The 22,684-nt window shown below is 41.3% G+C and overlaps 1 protein-coding gene across 10 annotated transcripts in view; it reads right to left on the reverse strand.

Annotated features, from left to right (window-relative positions):
• Positions 1-22,684, reverse strand: part of LOC126416983 (sorbin and SH3 domain-containing protein 1) — a 1,139,715-nt gene that overhangs the window by 771,321 nt on the left and 345,710 nt on the right. For all 10 annotated transcript variants that reach the window (XM_050084918.1, XM_050084885.1, XM_050084932.1 and 7 more), the window contains exon 3: positions 10,252-10,361. In XM_050084918.1, coding sequence (XP_049940875.1) covers positions 10,252-10,361 — 110 coding nt within the window. The remainder of the gene's footprint in view (positions 1-10,251; positions 10,362-22,684) is intronic.

Genomic DNA, 22,684 nt, shown 5'->3' on the forward strand with positions numbered 1-22,684 from the left:
TTGTGAATTTTCGCACCATAAAATTAACAATTAAATCGTTTTGTTTGTCTGGCCTTCTACCTATGGAACTACTACGCTCATAAGGATCGAAGTTAGATCGAATTGTAAATGTAATTAGTTTTAGCATAACGTGTACAAATGCCTTTTTCTCTCGTTACTCTCATGTTAATGTTTAAATTAACAATTTTAAGGGACTACCAAACCAAGCCAGTGGCATGAGACAGCATGAGAATATTTAAATTTACAAGCGGCAAACATACGTTGTAGCTTTATTGGATTTTGTAGGTCAATTTGAAGCTGACAGAAATTTCTCAAAGTAGAGATTAGAAGGAGGATCTATATTTCCTTTGAAGAAACTTTAAATTGACAACGATCACATTCAATACTATTTAGTGATGATGACCTGTTTCAAAGGTTAAGACTATCATCATCTGATCTTCAAAAAACTCGTTGTCATACGTCCTGTTCCATTACGACTGTACCACACATGCCATGTAGATATCATAGTGGACAGTAGGTAGTGCACTCCATAGACGTTTTGTTAAAAATAAAATCAGATTTCTCACAAACAAGAACAACATAGTTAAATAAGCATGTTGTGTGAGTATCCCTTGTTATACAATTTGTTTTTTTAATTGTATTGTTTTTATTTGTGATAAATCTGTTTTTATGTTTAATAAAACCTGTGTGAATGCGCTACATACTACCCACTATGATGTCTACACGCCATACGTGATACAGTCATAATGGAACAGGACGTATAACAAGTTTTTTTAAGATCAGAAAGTGACGGTCTTATCAATTGAAATCGCTCATCAGGAATACTACTTACTTTAGATTACATTAGATTAGATTCAGTTTTCGTTCCATAGATGCAAAAAATAAGATGATTCTCGTGGGTGTGGAACATGTCAGAAAGTATAATATAAATTCATAAAAACTGAAAGGGATCTTGTACATCAGAAGTTCCTTCAATTTGAAGTTGTTTCCCAGCTTCATAGACCGCAGGTGTCCTATGTAAAATTGTTCGTCTGGACTTGCTTCCACCACTATGGCACATTGTAGATGGTTCAAATGGCTCTGAGCACTATGGGACTTAACATCTGTGGTCATCAGTCCCCTAGAACTTAGAACTACTTAAACCTAACTAACCTAAGGACATCTCACACATCCATGCCCGAGGCAGGATTCGAACCTGCGACCGTAGCGGTCACGCGGTTCCAGACTGTAGCGCCTAGAACCGCACGGCCACACCGGCCGGCTACATTGTAGACAGTTAGCGTTTACAACCTGTATATCAGTGTCAGGTACTAAATATGACAGGTGACACGGGTGTTATTGTGAAAGATGTGGAATGTAATATGAATGATGTAGCTAATAGGGTAACAGTAACATCAGCAAGTAGCTTTACGAGACCACATTAACGCTTAACTACAACAGAGCGCAATGGGTAGATTTTCTGACGCGAAGTTTTTGTAAAGGCCAAATTTTATTGCCGGGATGTAATCAAATAGTCAGTAAAGTCGGCAGTCTTGTACCCTTAGGAGTGATGGTATGAAAGGCTTTCTTGGCAATATCATGTTCAACGCCTTGTGCAGAAACTGAATTCTACCATCTTCACTGTACTAATGATCTCTGCTTTCTCTGACACTAACACACGAAGGCTTGCATACTCTGCTTCCTTTCACTGTATTACGGTGTGATATTTTGGGGAAACTTTGAGCACGCACAAGGCCTATTCTTACTCTTGTGAAAATTGGAAACTGAAATAGAACAGGCATATTGCAGCCACGATTGCGTTGTGTTGTATTGTGTTGGGAAACGGCGTCGGAATCTGCGCGCCACGATGCTGAAGGGGTCATTTTCTGCAGCTAAGTAAGTACTGTAAATGATAAACGATGCGACACATCAGTTTTTCTGAGGTGTGGCTTCCTTGAAGAAGTAGTTTTTGTAGCCCCAGTTTCAGTCTATTGCTTGTGTTTTATGCGATGTATCACCTTAGGAAGTGAAGAAAAATATACTGTACTGCTGAAACTTGTACCGAACTTAACCTGCTGCGTGCAATCTATTTGAAATCTGTCCGTGGACGACAGTGCATGTACCAATATGTTTCAAAAAGCTGCGCGCCAAAATGTGTTTTTTCAGGCGGTCGTATCTTTGGTGCTATTGATCACAGAGTTAATGGACCAAGCATTCTGGATAGCCCTTGTCCTAGCGACCATTTGCGTACCTATCAGAAAAGGGGAATAGTGTAGCTATCCTACAGTACAGGGTAAAAAGTTTGATAGTACACACATCCTCCAGCCCTGGTAAATTGAGCACACCGGTTGGTTCTTTTGTATTAGATCTGGTCTGGGGTGGACCTAAGTCAGCTTATGAAAGGACAATTTGTTCATGGGTGGTTCCTGACAAAACCCCGAAAAACCGTTTTTTCGGTACGTAAAGTGCGAACTGTGGGGATGACCGCTTCTACCAGGATAGGAACTTTGACAGTGGCAACTATTTATTTACAGCTCGTACAAAATAGATACGTTTTTCAAAGTTTTACTGACTTTCAAAGTGGTCACCAGCACTGTGCATAGCCAGCGATGTGGAAGTCGTAGGATACTCTTAGCAGTGCCAGTTGTGTTGACAGTTCGAGCGGCGCGGTCTATTTCCCGACGAATTTGTAGCAGTAGTGAAGCGAATGCCGTGAAGTGTTTCCTTCAGTTTAGAAATCCAGTTGAACTCACGAGGGCTTACGTCAGGGGAGCACAGTAGGTGGTATAGCACTTAATAGCCCCGTCAATCAAACAAATCAGCAACAGTTTTCACTGTACGTTCTTGAACATTGTCCTACAAAATGATGGTCAGGTCCTGCAGAAAAATCATCACTTCTGTCTCTATGCTGTTCATTTTTGGAATACAAACTACGACTTTTTAAACACGTATTAATTATGTACGAGCTGTAAATAAATAGTTGCAACTATTAAAGTTCCAACCCTCGTTTAACTTTTATTCAACATATGTTCTCACAATGATGTTTTCGGGGAGCTTCAAAATTTTTTTCGATATCTTTGTCGCTTACCGCGATCCGTACTTGCACACGTAAAATACGCACGTAATATCCAGTCTGATGTGTAAATGTAGTTTTAACTGACGTAGTGAACACATGGGAAGTGTTCTGTAGTCACTGGAACGGCCGTGCGGTTAAAGGCGCTGCAGTCTGGAACCGCAAGACCGCTACGGTCGCAGGTTCGATTCCTGCCTCGGGCATGGATGTTTGTGATGTCCTTAGGTTAGTTAGGTTTAACTAGTTCTAAGGTCTAGGGGACTAATGACCTCAGCAGTTGAGTCCCATAGTGCTCAGAGCCATTTGAACCATTACTGGAACGGTTCTGATATCACGAGGCTGTGGTTTCAGTCAAAATTTATTCCTCAGTAAGAATTTATTAATCGCTGTCCCTGTATAATGGGCACTACACGCCTATACAAATGGCCCAATGTGGTACTTCAGTAACAAAAAATGGGCTAAAAAGGATCTTAAAAGTTTGAAAGAACTTAAAATGACTGCCAAAAATTATGGAAATCTGAAAAGACTGAATATTCAGTAAAATATTTGTAATAACATTTTTACGCCTTTAATATACAAATCATAAGCCGGGTGTTTTCAGTGAATTGCGATCTATGAACAAAGTATTCAGAAAAAATGTAAAGAAAACAATTTTGTCTTATCCTCGTATTATCCATGAATATTTGTTGTTTATATGTGTCAAGGTACATAAATATGTGGAAGTATATAAATAAACTGTCAAACATTTACTGACCTATAGAATTCGTTTCATACAAGCAGCACACCTTGCTCCAGCAAGGAAAAGAAGGAAACCAGTGAAAAAATGCTCCTGTCGGAGCAGATAAAAGGCGAACATATCGGCGCCTTTTTATTTTTTATTTTTTTGCTGAACGAGAGTATCAGAGAGACAATGACGGTGGAGGAGACTGTGCCAGTGGGAGAGGAAGAGAGAGGAGGCAGTAGTGGTGGCGGACAGAAAGTGGCAGTGAAAGAGAAAGAGAGATGCACGGAGACAATAGCAGTGGGAGCCAAAGAAAGAATAGACATTAATGGTCAGTGAAAGACAGTGTGGCAGTAAAACAGAGAGATGGATGGAAATAGGAGGAGTGGGAGCAAAAGAGAGAGGAGCCAATCCAAGTGAAATATATAGATGAGTGGAGACCATGCACAGCCTTGGGAGGTCTGTATCAGCCCAGATTGGCGATCTTTATCACGTACATGTACGGGAGAGCACATTTTGGACCGAAATTTTAAGCACGTAGGTATAGCGGAAAAATAATTTGCACCCCCAGAATTTTTGAGGTGCCAAGGTATGGTGGATACTGTGGTGTCACCGCCAGACACCACACTTGCTAGGTGGTAGTTTTAAATCGGCCGCGGTCCATTAGTACATGTCGGACCCGCGTGTCGCCACTGTCAGTGATCGCAGACCGAGCGCCACCACAAGGCAGGTCTCGAGAGACGGAATAGCACTCGCCCCAGTTGTACGGACGACTTTGCTAGCGACTACACTGACGAAGCCTCGCTCCTTTGCCGAGCAGATAGTTAGAATAGCCTTCAGCTAAGTCCATGGGTACGACCTAGCAAGGCGCCATTAGCCTTACATAGCAATTGATACTTATCGCATAAAGCATGTCTCATCAAGAACGATGTATACAACAAGGATGGATTAAAGTTAAGTATTCCAAAAGCTACGTACTTTTCTTTATAGCATTCATTACGTATCCTGTTTCAGACCTCACGCCAATCTTCGTGTGTTTATAGCGTGTATTGCGGTCCCCTCAAATCACACTGTGTCGGCACTTCTGTCGACACATCAGATACAGTGGCAGAGGGAAAGAAAGACAGAAGGATACGGTGTATGTGAGAGAGGAGACAGTGGGAGTGGGATATGGTGTAAAAGAATAGGAGAAAAAGGGGTGGGAGATACACATACATAGACATATGTCGACAGTGCTGAGTACGAAGACTCAACTATAAAGAGACAGCGTGTGAAATAGTTTAGAACGTTCTTTGTTAAAAGAACGCAAGTATGTTCGCATGGCAAATTTTTTGTCCAGTAAGGCGAGGTGAGGTTTGAGGCAGCTGGTTCCCCACTTATCTGTCAGAGTCTTTTGAAGAGAAACGTATTTGCATTATTTGAGCTCCGGCAGGAGCATTTTTCCCCTGCTCGATAAATGTGTTAGGAAACCACTTACCGCAGCATGATTGTCGCTAGGGTCGAAATCATCCGTCCTGATCGCAGATGACCACTACATACATTTCATCTGTTCGGAATTTAAGAATATGGACTTCATTGTTCTCTCCATGATTACCAGTACAGCCAGGAAACAATACCTGTTCACCATTCTAAATATTAACTCTCAACTTCTAAGGGCAGCATACGCGTCAGGGGCTACTACGAAGCAAAAAGGAATAGAACAATTTCTATAATGATGTTCAGCGACGACGAACGCCGCTGCCTAACTTTTGCCGTAACTCTGCCGTAACAGCAAGTTACGTTAGTATAAAAAATCCTTGGTACTGTCGTGGCACAGTCTTTGTCTCAGCGTAGTCTGACATAGTCTTAGTTGCACTGTGGATGTGTTAACTTGTGATGGTTTCTATTAGATAAAGAAAGATTTATTGTAAAGGACAGCAAGGATGAATATGATGTACACATTGAAAGGTGAAATGAATAACAATTGTAAATATTATTATTATTATTTTTTGAAGAGAAGAAGTTTGAAGTAAGACTGCAGCTCTGGGCACCTAATTTGCTTTTCCTTTAAATTTGTTCACTTGCGTAGAGTTGAGAGAAAGACCACCCCACTTCCCTAAGTCATGAATTAACATTTTAATTTATTAAGCTGTTTGATCTCTATAGAAATTCTCTGTTAACATTGTACCCTCTTTAAATCAATGATCAGTTTAGTAAGCTTAGTATTGTTCAGGCCTATGTTATGTGTGAAGATCACGTGAAGTTTTACTCTGTCTTTTTGAATATATACTTCATCTAAAATAGTTCTCTTGGAATATCATTCATAGAAATAATAAATGAAAAGCACCAGTTTGCTTTTGTTTTACAGTATTACTTTTAATGTGTTACCCAGTTTTCGGCTTACAAGGCCAACTTCAGACATTTACTGAGTATTGTCACCAATGAAGTTACAATGTTTGTGAACAACATTGAAAGAGAATTTACACGTCTAGACTGAAGCAGAGACATACAGTAAGCCCTGGAAATTCTACATCTACATCTACATTAATAAACATCTACGTTAATAAACATCTAGCCCACAGTCCAGATCCAATCCTGATTGACCAGAAACACCTCAACACTTCCCCTCTCCTAAACTTCATACAATCATCTCTGTTGTTCATTACTTCCAACGCTGTCTGTTCCTGCATATTCCCGTTTTCCTGTATTCATTAAGTTCTTTCATTTTACTGAAGTTGTCTATGTATTCCATATAGACTGTAGTTTCAATTATTAAGGTTTTATTTTAACTGGTACTTGTATTACTGTCCATGTTTAATAACTTCTTTAGTTCTCTCATCAAATATTGCTTATATTTTACTTTGTTCATTTATTTAATGCAACTGTTACATAGCCACTATTTTGAATATAATGTTAATGTTTTCCTGTTTGCTCCTTTTGTATTTATGTATTGTTCAGCCTTCTATCTTTTAATGGTGCAATACCATCACACTCTCAAAGATTACATTTACTGTATGTTCCCTCAAACTCTATTTTCCTGCACTTACTTATATATTTCTGTTTCTCTTTTTGACATTGCTTAAGTTCCTTATATATTCTGTGGTGACATCGATAACTGTTCCTTCTTTTAATTGGTTTGTGTATCAACTCCATGTTTTATACATCCTGAAGTAGCCTTATCAATCACCAGTTTTATTTTATTTTATTTTATTATTTTTATTTGATAATAGAAACTGTTATGTAGGCATGCTGTTCCTATTTTGTGTTAAAGTATTTCCTGTCTACTCCATTTTTACTTTTTCAATGCATTACCACCACACTGTCAAAGATGTTACTTTATATATGCTTCTGCTTCAATACACACGTGTAACTTCTTTTCCAATGTTGTTTACAAATATTGTAACTTCTTTGGTGAGAATACTCAGTAAACGTCTGAAGATGGCCTTGTAACCGCTCAACACAATTAAACTAGTGCTGTAGAACAAAAGCAATCTGACGCTTTTCGTTTATTATAATGTGACTAATAGTGTATTTTAATACGACAGAATGCCATCATAGACAATTTATAACACTTAAAACACTTGATAATGGCACTTTGACACTTTGAAGAGGAAATAATGATTGTGTAAGTGTAATTGTAGCACTGTAAATAAACAACAGTTTAATGGCGGTATGGCTGTGGCCCCGCTTTATGAACAAATTATTATTATAATGTTGTTCTACCAAGAACCGACGGAATGTTCAGTTAACATGCGTCATAGAAATAGCTACTCTTCCCACCCCACCGGTTTATCATAAAACACTACCACGTATGATATGCAACAACTGGAAATTTTATTTAGAAATAGAAATCTAGCTTGGGCGTTGCCTACTTGCTGTTTGCTCTCGTGCTTCCAAGAAATCTGCAACAATGTTGTCAAGATACAAGGTACGTGGAAATTTTGATTAGGCCAGATAAATGTTTTACTTCATTTGCGCATTTACTATAAAGACCACTTGTGTTCAGACCAGTTACACCTCAACTCAAATTAGGTTCTGTTTAGTCAAAGATTAGCATATGAGTTTAAGCTGGATAAAAGTTTGTGGGTGCATAGTTTCGGTAATACGTAGACTTTTATAGAGTCGGAGATAAAACCGGGCTAAATTTCATAGAGAAACAAAATATAATGGGGAGTCTACAATGCCAATGGGAAAGACTATGAGAATGTACAGGGTGAACCTGAACTCCACTGCTATATTTTCAGAGGTACTTCTTCAATACCTTCTGAGTATTTTGGTGTAAGGAGCCAGCGGTCTCCGGCGGCCCAAAGTCACTGCAGTTCGTTTAGTTTTTTGTCCCCAGCTCGCTTTAAATCTTTACTGCACTGAAAACAGTGCACAACAGCATAAATATCAACGGTATGTGCAGTGAGCCTTGTTTGGAAACAAACTTGTTCCGTTACTCACAGTGCTTGCTGTTGTCATCAGTAATGACTGCTTTACTCTTCGCCGCTAACATTATACACTCATTTCAGGAAAAAAAACCGGAACGACTTGAGAGACTAGAGGCAGGACGTTCATATTCACAGGACACGTACATTAGAAGGCTCTGCAGAAATGATTACTATTTTATCACCTCGGTTGAACATGTGGCCGGCCGAAGTGGCCGTGCGGTTAAAGGCGCTGCAGTCTGGAACCGCAAGACCGCTACGGTCGCAGGTTCGAATCCTGCCTCGGGCATGGATATTTGTGATGTCCTTAGGTTAGTTAGGTTTAACTAGTTCTAAGTTCTAGGGAACTAATAACCTCAGCAGTTGAGTCCCATAGTGCTCAGAGCCATTTGAACCATTTTTTTTGAACATGTGTTCTGTTGCCTAGTAGACACAGGGTCCGCCATGGTCCCTGATAACTTGTTCCGTGCAAGATGGCTTCGACGTGTATAAGCGAATAGCGTCCTATGGTACAGCCACCCACGCTGCATTCACCTGACTCCAAATTTCACCTGTGCTGGTTGGCACAGAGTCACAGTGCTGTGCCCGTCGTTTCACCATATTCAACACATTTTCGGTTGGCGACAAGTCTGGTGATCAGGCGAGACAGAGAAAAAGGCTGATGTCCTGATACACCACGAAGACACGTGTTCGTGTAGCAACATGTGGTTGTGCAGTGTCTTGCTGAAAAATGGCGTCTGGTGTGTTGTTCTGAAAGGGAATGGCTACGGATCGCAAGATGTCATTCACGTATGTCACACTGGTCGTAGTGCCCTGGACACGCGCATACTGTGATTTGTGGTTGTACCCAATAGCACCCCACGCCATAAGGCTTTCTGTTGGCGCTATCTTGTGTGAATGCAGTCACTGTGATGCCACACCCCCTGTCTGCAGCGAACCAAAACGCGGCCGTCGTTTACAAATAAACAGAACCCGTATTCGTCCGAAAACAGTATCTGATGGCATTGACGTCTAGCATGTTTCTGCACACTCGTCAAACGTATCCAAGTGGACGACACGCCCTAAATCCATGCCGTAATAAACTCCTAATAATGTAAGAAGTGTTCCACTGTTCCACTGTTGGGTCAGAGCCAAGGAGGGCGCAGATCTGTTCAGCAATACTATTCGAAGGATGAGGTGTCCATCTTCTCGGGGATGGTCTGGGTGGTGCGACCTGATCCATCTCGTCGTGTACTACGGCATTCCGTGAACCATTCTGCACATACCCGTTGCACTGCCCAAACACTTTGTCGCACACGAGCAGCAATTCCCTGGCTGGATGCATCACATTCTCTTACGCCAATAATGCGCCCTCTTTCAAACTCGCTGATTTGACGGCACGGTTTACACGGCATTCTTCACGTCTGCTTAAGTCAGCGTGATCCATTACCTTCGGTTCACTGCGACAACGGGAGACGCAGGCACATTTTACCGGTGGGTACTGTTGCGCCGCGATATCGATGTTGACCTCGAACCCTCTGCCCGACATGGATCAAATCCTAATAATTTCTGCGGAACATACTAATGTACATGTCATGTGAATATTAACGTCCTATCACTAGTCGTTCATGGTGTTCTGTTTTTTTGAACATTAGTGTGTTCAGTGCCACTCGGTTTTGTTTCGGGTTTGTTCCGCAGCGACGGCAGCCACTGTGCAATAGTGAGGATTATTGCATTTCTCTGTGTTGTGTGTTTTGCGTTTTGGTTATTGCATGTTACAGGCTTCTTCACTGCTGTGAAGTTGTTTTCGCAGAAGCAAAGATGATTGCGGTAACAAAGCAAATACATCATAATTACCGTACTACTCTGTAAGGAGCCGCCGGAGACAGCGTGTGTCTTATATCAGATACTGAGAATGTATCCATGACCGACCTCTGAAAGTTTGTCAGTGGAGTTCTGGTTTACCCTGTATATACAGCTTCTGGATTCGTGCTTTGCGCACTTACCACGGGCACATTTTTGTTTGGTAGAATGTATGGAAGACAGATTGAACAGCTTGTATCATACACATGAGACTGGGAATGACTTACGTTTAACTGAGTCGTTCGTTGCATGGTTTTCCCTCGTTGGCTGCGTCTGCTGATGTTGCTGCTGCTGAGCGTTCCTTATGTTGCGTCGCTTGGGCGAACCGCTGCATTCCCTGCAAACCAAACAAGGTTGTCACTCACTCAACATCATATCACATCAACTACCACACCACTTAAGGAAACACAACTGTCTGGTATTGTGCAAGAGCTTACGCCACAATGGCTATAACAGATTAACTCTGATTGAGGGAAGGGGCACATTATTATACAGAACACACGTCTAAACTCTTTCGACTTCTACTTTCTTGGCAGCTTAAAGTATTCACTAAGTCTACCCCTGAGAAAGATGGAAGCACCCTGGAAAAGTTAACTAAACGAAGCAATATAATCTCCATAGTGAATATTAAAGATAATAATAATAATAGCAGGTAAAAAGAACAACAAAAATAATAAAAAATTTAGTATTTTTTAAAACCTGTAACAAAATTGTTTTTTTGGCCACCTCTGTGGGCTAGTCCTTTTCGCTACTGTGACGGCTTCGACCAGTTTCCGGCTGCAGGAAGAAGTTTTCTTCTCGACTTCCCCTAATCCTCGTAAATGGGTGGAGTTCGCGTTCGACTAGGCCATCTCAAGGGCGAGTAATTTTCCAGTAAGGCTGGTTTTTCCAACACCCATTGCAGAGAAGTTTATGAAAGATCTCGCGGGAAGCAGAACCTTCCAGAAGCGCCAAGAGTATGAAGAACGGAATGGCGAATGAAAATCCCCAGATTCTCCTTCTGTTTTGGATTGTTTGGAGGGCCTAAACAATTTCGTGGAGCGGCTGGAAGCTCGTGAAGTCGGTTCCCGTGGTGTTGAGGTGACAAGACGTGGGCCCTACATGGCGAAGTTTGTGTTTTAAAATGATGTAAAGTGGTTACCATTTGACAATGGAAAAAGGATTAAGGAAAAATCAAGACATGCTCGTCCTACGAAAAATAGTCGAAAATGTAAAGTGGTGCAAGATATTCGAAATTCTGAGAAAAACTGGAGTAAGCCATAGGGAAAGAAGGGTAATAGATAAGGGGCAGTCAAATGAAAACCGAGCACCTGGTACAACTGGACCATGGAATGGTTCCTTTCAAAAGTAATAATCACATACATTAAGACAAGGAGACCATGAACTCCTGTTTCGCAGAACGTGGTCGGCCGCTGACGGAACCACAGCTGCATCCACTGTAGCACTTCCTCAACCGACGAAAACCTGCGCCCATGCATATATTTCTTCTCGTCGCCAGATATGTGTCAACTACACGGTGAAAAGTCCGGGCTGTGCGGAGGATTTTACAGTGTTCCCCAAACAAAACGCTGAAGCGTAGCCCTTGTCCGACTGGCCATTTGGAAATGGGAGATACCGTGCGGCAGGATGAGTCCGTCCGACAACATTCCTGGGCGATTCGAAAAAAATGGTTCAAATGGTTCTGAGCACTATGCGACTCAACTTCTGAGGTCATTAGTCCCCTAGAACTTAGAACTAGTTAAACCTAACTAACCTAAGGACATCACACACATCCATGCCCGAGGCAGGATTCGAACCTGCGACCGTAGTGGTCTCGCGGTTCCAGACTGCAGCGCCTAGAACCGCACGGTCACCTGGGCGATTCGACTTTATAGCGCGTCGCGGCTTCTTTAAAGTGTCTTCATGCACTGTGCATTGATTGTGATTTCAAGCTCAAGAAACACGATGGACAGAGGGCCTCTGGAAGTGAAGATGAAGGTCGTCGTGACCTTAGCGGAACAGATTTGGATTCCTTGGGCGGAGAAGATGTGGGACGCATCCACTGTTGACTTTTCCATTTGCCCTTGGACTGTCGGATGCTGTCGTACGAAATTATCCTGTCGCACTGCAACGCCCGCTCCCACACTCCCAATCCGACGAAATCGACGCTTCAGTGATTTGGTTGGGAAACACTATAGCGGCCTCTGTACAGCCCCGATCTTTCACCGTGTGATTTTCACATCTTTGGTGACCTGAAGAAATTCGTGAAAGTTGGTTTCAGTCGACGAGGAAGTGTCAGAGTGGATATGGATGTGGATCTGTCAGCGACTGACCGAGTTCTACGAAACAGAAACTGATCACCTCGACTCCCCTGGGTTAAATGTATTAGCATATGTGGTGATTACTTTTGAGTGGTAACATTCCATCGATGCGATGCGGCGAGTGTTCCGTTTTAATTTCATATGGTTCAAATGGCTCTGAGCACTATGGGACTTAACATCTGAGGTCATCAGTCCCCTAGAACTTAGAACTACCTAAACCTAACCTAACCTACGGACATCAAAAACATCCATGCCCGAGGCAGGATTCGAACCTGCGGCCATAGCAATAGCGCAGTTCCGGAATGAAGTGCCTAGAACCGCTCGGCCACAGCGGCTGGCGGTTTGAATTTGACTGCCCCTCATACAATATGTGCAACAAGCAAGAGGGAACAATAAAACTGGAAGACGAAAAAAGAAGCGCTCGGACTAAAAAGGTTTTGGAGACAGGGATGAGATTTCGGCTCCTTTGTCAATCTATATATCGAAGAAAGAATGACGGACTTAGAAGAAGAATAGTGAAATTAAAATTCAGGGTGAAACGATACCAATAACAATGTTCGCTGATGAAATTGCTATCCTCGGTGAATGAGAATAATAATTAGAGTCTAATGAGTAGAGAATATGGATTGATAGTACACCCGAAGAAGGCAAAGATAATGTAACGGAAGTGAGAACAGCGAGAAACTTATCAGAAATGGAGATTATGAAGTGAACGAAGTTAAGCGATACTGTTACCTTGGAATTAAATTTATCCATGAGGGATGAAGCAAGGAGGACATAAAAAGTAGACAAGCACAGGCACATCTGTGGGCAAGAGAAGTAAACTGGTGTGAAACGTAGGCATTAGTTTGAGGAAGAAATTTCTGAGAATCTACGTTTGGAGCACAGCACTGTCTGCCAGAGAATCATGGACAGTTGGGAAACCACAACAGAAGAGAATCGATGCGGTAGAGATGTGGTGACCCAGGAGAAAGTTGAAAATTAGCTGGAATGATAAGGAATGAGGAGGTCTTACGAAGAATTGGCGAAGAAAGGAACATATTGAAAACACTGACAAGAAGAAGGATCAGGATGATAGGACATTGTTAAGACATAAGTGAATGTCTTACGAAGAATCGGCGAAGAAAGGAACATATGGAAAACACTGACAAGAAGAAGGAGCAGGATGATAGGACATTGTTAAGACATAAGGGAATAACCTCCACGTTACTAATGGGACCTGCAGAGGGGGTAAAAACTGAGGTAAACAGAGATTTGAATATATCCAACAAGTAATTGAGGACGTAGAGTGTAAATGCTACTCTGAGATGAAGAGGATGACACAGGAGAGGAATTCATGGCGTACCGCATCGTACCAGTCAGAAGACTCATAACTAAAAAAAACCTGCATCTTACATTAGCAAGGAATCAACGAGGCGACTTCTGCAGTACAGAAAAACCTAAAAAGCATTCGAAAGTGCGTTCCCGACTCGAGCGACTTCTTCAGTAGAAAGAGACTTCTTCAGAGCAGAGTGTCGTATCATCAGCTAGCTGGAGGTGGCTAAATGTGACGGCGAGGTTTAATTCAAGTCAATAAATAACATTTGTTTCTGTGCGAATTTGATTGTGGTATTTTTGTGCGACATTTCCGTACTGGATAAAGTATTCCGGATTTGTTGCTGTGCAGAACATCGACGGGACTTGCTTGTAACCAGCTGGAGGCGGTAGTATGAACTGTTGGTGGTGTACATATTCCTGTCCATTAGTCGGATCTCGAAATCTACCTGTGAATAGTTAGCTAGAAATGAATTTTATCCATAGTGCATGCTGTCGAACTCCGTGATTGTTCCTTTATAGGGTGCAGAAAAATATCTACTACCAGTCACAATATAAGGTTATTTGTTTGTCACACGACCGGTTTCGGGCTTGAGCCCATCCTCAGGTTTTTATACATTCATGTACATGTTTATACTGTTGGAGACTTTAGATGTATCAGATGTAAAGATGTTGCTCATACAGAAAATGTAGGTTATGGTCAAAGAACTTAGCCACAGGAAGTGCAAGGGTGTTGCATATATAGAAATTTAAAAAGCTATTATAAACTGCGACGTTTCTTGATACACATTATGAAATTTTTTTATTCTCATTTTCATCAGAGAACTTAGGTCTAGGAAGTACAATAATGTTATATTTATGAAATTACTCAAAGGTAATACAAATTTAAAAAAATTCAGCTACAACTGTTTTGAGCCATACTGTTGTCAGAGATCTTAGATCTAGGTTCTTTGACCACAGCCCACATGTTTGTTTGTAAACATAGTGTATTTCATGAGTGCACATCATAATAGGGAAGCATGAAGCTATACTTGGTAGAACTGAAATACGGACGTGAAAATGACAATAAGTGTGTAACTAAGTGGCAAAACTATCACCACAGCATAACTGTAATAATTGTGCTTCATCTTTATGTAAGTACAGATATATTTTCGTCAAATGCTGCCTTACCACTTACAATTGTCCCACTTGTATCTGTTTAGCAACCAGCAAATAATTTTTTTGTATTTATACAGTGATCTCCAACACTATAAACATGTACATGAATGTATAAACACCTGAGGATGGGCGCAAGCCCGAAACCGATCGTGTGACACATAAACAACCTTTTATTGTGGTAGCGGATATTTTTCTACACCCTATAAAGGAACAGTCACGGAGTTCGACAGCATTCACTATGGATAGAATTCATTTAATGTTACCAGACCAGGTATTACGAACTGTCAATGCATTCAAAACATGTAAAATCAAGATGATGAAGACTATTCAAGAAATCAATTTCAACAAAAAGTGCCTTTTGTCTAAAGTAATACCGAACAACATTAAAATTAATGTTAGGAGCCACACTAAGTCAGCCAAAATAGCAAAGTCAAAATGTGAAACTGTTTGGTTAAAAACTGAAATTCAATCGTTATACAAGCGGAAAGATGCCCTTAACAAACAAATGCTCAAACTTCATATGGCACTAAGCAATTCCTTGACTCGAATGCAATTTATGCGTATTTTAAATAAAATTAATGACCAAGTGTGCAAAGAACAACTAATAGTGTCATCTAGACATAATCAGAAATTACTTGCTCTTAATCCTAACAAACTGCAACAACTACAATGTTCTTCCACATCAGAACAAAGGCTTTACGATAGGGTGATTAATTCAATGACCATCTCATTTGACAAAAATGAAACTGAATTACTTGAGAAGGGTCTCAAATATAATATGCCACCCATACTCAGTGATAACAATATCAAAGAATTAATTGTTTGCTCTAAAATGGCATGTGACTCAGCTAAAATAAATAGTAATGAAAAGATTAGTATTGGACTGCAAGTTAACAATATCATACACAAAAACTTACAAAATCAAAAATCAAATAACTGTGACTTCAAACTGCTCAGAAATATTAATAGATAACTGTCTGAAAACAAAGCTCTGGTAGTCAAATCTAATAAAGGGAACTCAGCTGTTATTATGTATGAATCTGAATATATCAACGAAACTGTAGAATTTTTTCAGAATAATAAATTACATGAAATACACAACTACCCCACACCTAAATTTCAGGCCCAGCTTAAGAAACTACTGGAATCTTCTGACTTCCTTTCATCTGACTCTGATGTTCTAAAATGCCTTGTCATGAATCCATCTGTACCAAAACTACGTTTGCAACCAAAGATTCATAAGGAAAGTTGCCCTATATGCCCCATAGTCAACTCAAGAAACAGTCCAGCATATTTTATCTGCAAGAAACTTAAAGACATTCTTAGTAACTTTTATACCCATGAAAACAATTTTTCAGTTAAGAAAAGTTATGAACTTATTGAGCACATCAAAGACTTACCAATACCAGAGGGTGCCAAATTTGCTTCAATGGACATAGAAAACCTTTACACCAACAATCCTATACATGACACTATTCAGATAATTAGAAACAACCTATTAAAACACAAAAAGCTATCCAAGGCTGTGATATATGAACTCATTGACCTGCTAGAACTAGTCCTATCACACAATTATTTTACTTTTAATAACAAAATTTATAAACAGGAACATGGCCTTGCAATGGGCAGTAGTTTGGCAGGAATACTTGCATATATTTACATTAACCACATAGAAAATAAATTTTTCAGATCAGATAGTTCACTTGAAAATAAAATAATACACTACAAAAGGTATGTGGATGATACTATTATCTTGTACAGTGGTACAACTGAGGAGATTGAGAAACTTGCTAAAGGCCTCAACAGCATGCACAACAACATCAAATTCACTGTAGAACATCAAGTAGATAAAGGCACCAACTTTCTTGAACTTACAATATCTAATCTAAGCAACAAACAAGCCTTCCAGATTTACAGAAAACCTACCACTTGTGACCTTGTCAAAAACAACTTCTCATGTCATCAGCACAACACAAAATGGCATTCTTGAGATCCACACTTAATCGTATACATAAAATCCCACTCAGCCCCCATGATGAATGAAAAGAAATTAACATTATAAAAGAAATTGCACGGAGAAATGGATACAACCCAGATGCAATTGATAAACTTAACAACAAAATCAAAAAGAAATAATGCACACTTACTAAATCAGATTCACAAGAAGGAAAAAACACATATACCCGCATACCATTTACAGGTAAAATTTCATACCAAATTGCCAACCTCTTTCGGAAAACTGGTATTCAAATTTCTTTCAGCACTAACAACAAGCTACAACAGCACATCATCCACAACAGTAAGACAAACAACCACCACGCCACCACAAATCAGGTATTTACAAACTTTTATGTGACGATTGCCTACAGTTCTACATATGCCAAACTGAAAGGAATTTCACTATAAGGTACCGTGAGTATATGGGTGCCTTCGGGCTAAATAATTTTGATAGATCCACCTTTGTAATGCACCTAAAAGACCATGGTCATTCAGCCACAGCCATTACAGGAAACCTACAAATACCACACACTGTAACAAAGGAAAAAAAATGAATGTGCTTGAAGAGCCAGAAATTTATATCTACATCTGTACCTCACCAGACCTTGTTCTCAACGAACAAGTGGAGCTTGCAAACAAATCCTATCTTCACATGTTTCATGAAGTATTCAAAAATAGAAACTAATTATCATCTGATATAATAACAAAGTAACATTCGATGTAGTAGTCATACAACAGTCCAAGTGTCATTATCATAATTTGTAATAGTCATTTTGTAAACACAAGCTGTAACTGTCATTGTATAACGTGTAATACCTTTCAAAATTTCATGTGTGTAACATTATTGTACCTACTAGATGTAAGTTCTCTGACAACAGCGTGGCTCAAAACAGTTGTAGCTGTCATTTTTTAATTTGTATTAGCTTTGAGTAATTTCATATATATAACATCATTTTACTTCCTAGATCTAAGTTATCCAACAAAAATGTGAATTAAAAAAAATTTCATATTGTGTATCAAGAAACGTCGCAGTCTATAATAGCTTTTTAAATTTCTATATATGCAACACCCTTGCACTTCCTGTGGCTAAGTTCTTTGACCATAACCTACAAGTTTCTGTATGAGCAACATCTTTACATCTGATACATCTAAGTTCTTTGACCACAGCCCACATGATTGTATGTAAACATAGTGTATTTCACGAGTGCACATCATAATAGTGAAGTATGAAGCTATACTTGGTAAAACTGAAATATGGACGTGAAAATGACAAAAAGTGTGTAACTAAGTGGCAAAACTACCACCACAGCATAACTGTAATAATGTGGCTTCATCTTTATGTAAGTACAGATATATTTTCGTCAAATGCTGCCTTACCACTTGCAATTGTCCCACTTGTATCTGTGCAGTCACCAGCAAATAATGTATTGAATTTATACAGTGCTCTCCAACAGTATAAACATGTACATGAATGTATAAACACCTGAGGATGGGCGCAAGCCCGAAACCGGTCGTGTGACAATTAAGTAACCTTATATTGTGACTAGTAGTGGATATTTTTCTACACCCTAGTTTGCTACAAGTCTTTAATTGGCGACTTTGCAGTTGCGCGAGGTATAACTCCGGCTCTCGCTTCAAAGAGTGGTTGACGGCTTGTTGGAGAGTGTCGCAATGCGGTGAATCAGTTCTGGCCTGACGGTAAACGTTTCCGATAAAATCCGTGAAGCAGTAAGACTCGGTTTGCCGCACTCCGCCAACAGTGCGTGGATTCTCGCCGCGGTCGCTCAGCACGACGCCACGGAAGCTCTGAGGCACGGACGAAAGTAACTGATGCCGTGTTTTAGTCAGGAGAAACAGAAGCGATATGACAAAGCAGAAGGTAGAAATGACATCGGTAGTATTTGTTAAGAAAGAGAAAGCCACATTGCTAGATGAAGGCACAACCTATATAACGGGAAGGAAAAACGGAGGGAAACATTAGCCCCAGCGACGATGCTGAATGAGGCAACTACAGTGGCAGGCCAATGTATACAGGCCACGTGTATACAGGCCGCGTGTAACCACACGTGACGCGTCGTCCGCCCTATAGTAGAGTGCAGAGCAGGCGATTGGACGAGCTGGGCGTCGCCCGATCCACGCTCCACGGCTCATTTACCATGGCCGCTGACGGCACACACACACACACAGCACGTAAACACGGCAGGCGGACTGTCGTAGCGATAGTCACGTCTCCTCTCGATTACAATACGTTATATGATGTACATTGAAGCGCCAAAGAAGCTGGTACAGGCATGCGTATTCAAATACAGAGATATGCAAACAGGCAGAATATGGCACTGCGGTCGGCAACGTATACATAAAACAAGTGTCTGGCGCAGTTGTTAGATCCGTTACTGCCGCTAAAATGGCAGGTTATCAAGAGTTAACTGAGTTTGAACATGGTGCTGCAGTCGGCGCACGAACTATTGGACACAGCATCTTCGAGGTAGCGATGAAGTGGGGATTTTCCCGTACGACCACTTCACGAGTGTACCGTGAATATCAAGAATCCGATGAAGTGGGGATTTTCCCGTACGACCATTTCATTTCAAGATTGTACCGTGAATATCAAGAATCCGGTAAAACATCAAATCTCTGACATCGCTGCGGCCGGAAAAACATCCCGCAAGAACGGGACCAACAACGACTAAAGACAATCGTTCAACGTGACAGAAGCGCAATCCTTCCGCTAACTGCTGCAGATTTCAATGCTGGTCAGCGTGCGATCCATTCACCAAAACATCATTGATATGAAACTTCCTGTCAGATTAAAACTGTGTGCCCGACCGAGACTCGAACTCGGGACCTTTGCCTTTCGCGGGCAAGTGCTCTACCATCTGAGCTACTGAAGCACGACTCACGCCCGGTACTCACAGCTTTACTTCTGTCAGTACCTCGTCTCCTACCTTCCAAACTTAACAGAAGCTCTCCTGCGAACCTTGCAGAACTAGCACTCCTGAAAGAAAGGATACTGCGGAGACATGGCTTAGCCACAGCCTGGGGGATGTTTCCAGAATGAGATTTTCACTCTGCAGCGGAGTGTGCGCTGATATGAAACTTCCTGGCAGATTAAAACTGTGTGCCCGACCGAGACTCGAACTCGGGACCTTTGCCTTTCGCGGGCAAGTGCTCTACCATCTGAGCTACCGAAGCACGACTCACGCCCGGTACTCACAGCTTTACTTCTGCCAGTACCTCGTCTCCTACCTTCCAAACTTTACAGAAGCTCTCCTGCGAACCTTGCAGAACTAGCACTCCTGAAAGAAAGGATACTGCGGAGACATGGCTTAGCCACAGCCTGGGGGATGTTTCCAGAATGAGATTTTCACTCTGCAGCGGAGTGTGCGCTGATATGAAACTTCCTGTCAGATTAAAACTGTGTGCCCGACCGAGACTCGAACTCGGGACCTTTGCCTTTCGCGGGCAAGTGCTCTACCATCTGAGCTACCGAAGCACGACTCACGCCCGGTACTCACAGCTTTACTTCTGCCAGTACCTCGTCTCCTACCTTCCAAACTTTAGAGAAGCTCTCCTCCGATATGGGCTTTCGGAACCGTGGACCCTTGATGACTGCACGACACAAATCTATATGAAAATCACTGACAGTGATGTGGAAGTCTGTGGCTGGTTTGCATTGTTGGAATATTGTAGTGTTGGGCAGTTGGCTGTTAACAGCGCGTAGTGTTGCGCAGTTGGAGGTGAGCCGCCAGCAGTGGTGGTTGTGGGGAGAGAGATGGCGGAGTTTTGAGAGCGGATGATCTGGACGTGTGTCCATCAGAGACAGTAAATTTGTAAGACTGGATATCATGAACTGATATATGTTTTATGACTTTTGAACACTATTAAGGTAAATACATTGTTTGTTCTTTATGAAAATCTTTCATTTGCTAACTACGCCTATCAGTAATTAGTGACTTCAGTAGTTAGAATCATTTATGTAGCTGGCAGTATTGGGGCTCGCTGTATTGAAGAAGTTCGAGTAATGAAGATTTTTTTGAGGTAAGTGATTCATGAAAGGTATAGATTATTGTTAGTCAGGGCCATTCTTTTGTAGGGACTACTGAAAGTCAGATTGCGTTGCGCTAAAAATATTGTGTGTGAGTTTAGTGATGATCAGAATAAGTAAAGAGAGAAATGTCTGAGTACGTTCAGTTATGCTCAGCTGTTTGAAAATCAAATAACGTAGGGGGTTTGCCAGCACAGTAATTCACTAATTTTTCTAAGGGGACGTTTCAATCTTTACGCCTCGCCTGGGCCCGTCGACACAGACACTGGACGTTGATGACTGGAAACATGTTGCCTGGTCGGATGAGTCTCGTTTCAAATAGTATTGAGCGGATGGACGTGAACGGGTATGTAAACCTCATGAATCCATGGACCTTGCATGTCAGCTGGGGTAAGTTCAAGCTTGTGCGGGCTCTGTAATCGTGTGGGGTGTGTGCAGTAGGAGTGCTATGGGACCCCTGATACGTCTAGATACGACTCCGACAGGTGACAAGAACGTAAGCTTCCTGTCTGGTCACATGTGTCCATTCATGTCCATTGTGCATTCCGACGAGCTTGGGCAGTTCCAGCAGAAAAATGCGACACCCCAAACGTCCAGAATTGCTACAGAGTGACTCCAGGAACACTCTTCTTAGTTTAAACACTTCTGCCGGCCTCCAAACTCCCCAGACATGAACATTATTGAGCATATCTGAGATGTCTTGACACGTCCTGTTCAGAAGAGTTCCCCACCCCCTCGTACTCTCACGGATTTATCGACACCCCCGCAGGATTCAAGGTGTCAATTCCCTACAGCACTACTTCAGACATTAGTCGAGTCCACGGCACGTCGTGTTGCGGCACTTCTGCGTGCTCGCGGGGGCCGTACACGATATCAGGCAGGTATACCAGTTTTTTTGGCTCTTCAGTATATGTTTTCAGTGTGTGCTGCATTAGCTTTGCGGCTCGCTCGCCTATGCTTATGTCACATACATTGCACACATATACAGGGCGATTCCGTGATGACGTTACAAACTTTCAGGGATGATGGAGAAGAGTTAGTGTATCAATTTGAAGTAAGGGGCACTAGTCCGGGAACGACCGAGTCAATTTTATAAGCGAAAATCGTTTTCAAATATTGTACATGCACCGGTACCGCTTTTGCTAAGATTGTAAGATAGCTAGTTTTTACAGGTGGTAGCACTGACAGAAACAAGAAACAATGCCTAGTGAACATAGGTTGTAAAATGCTTAACTTGAGAGTTATGAGCAGTGTTCATCTTTGCTAAAGTGAAACACATCTCTCCTACTGAAGAAGAGCTTACAGCTGTTTACGCATGCATATTAGAGCTCATGTTAAATAAACATATTTCCTTTTCACTAGCAAATTTCGACTCGGTCGCTTCCGGAACTAGGTCCCTTATCTCAAATTCATAAATTTAGTCTTCTCCGTCATCTCCGAAAGTCTGTAATATAATGATGGAATCAGCCCGTATATCTGAATCTCCTCGGTTTAAAACGTAGAAAACAAGTTACATTTATCTGTGGTATTCAGCCGTGTTGCTTGGTCTTAGGTCTCGAAACACATTGATAAAATTATTGAATCGCTGCAGAGCTGATTCTTGTGATCTGGTTAAAACCCTAGGTCGCACAACTAAGAGGAAAATTGCATTTCATACTTTTAAAAGTATTCTAAATACAGGAAATAAATACCAACAGCTTGTCTTCGAACATTTTTATGTCACCTGTTCTCATACACACCCTCTTTGGGCATGCATATTAGAGCTCATGTTTAATAAACATAGTCATAGTGGCAGTCAGGAGTCTTACTCTCATAGTATTACTATACAAACAGTACATCACGTAC

Source organism: Schistocerca serialis, chromosome 1 (assembly GCF_023864345.2).
Source record: "Schistocerca serialis cubense isolate TAMUIC-IGC-003099 chromosome 1, iqSchSeri2.2, whole genome shotgun sequence".
Classification (NCBI taxonomy): domain Eukaryota; kingdom Metazoa; phylum Arthropoda; class Insecta; order Orthoptera; family Acrididae; genus Schistocerca; species Schistocerca serialis.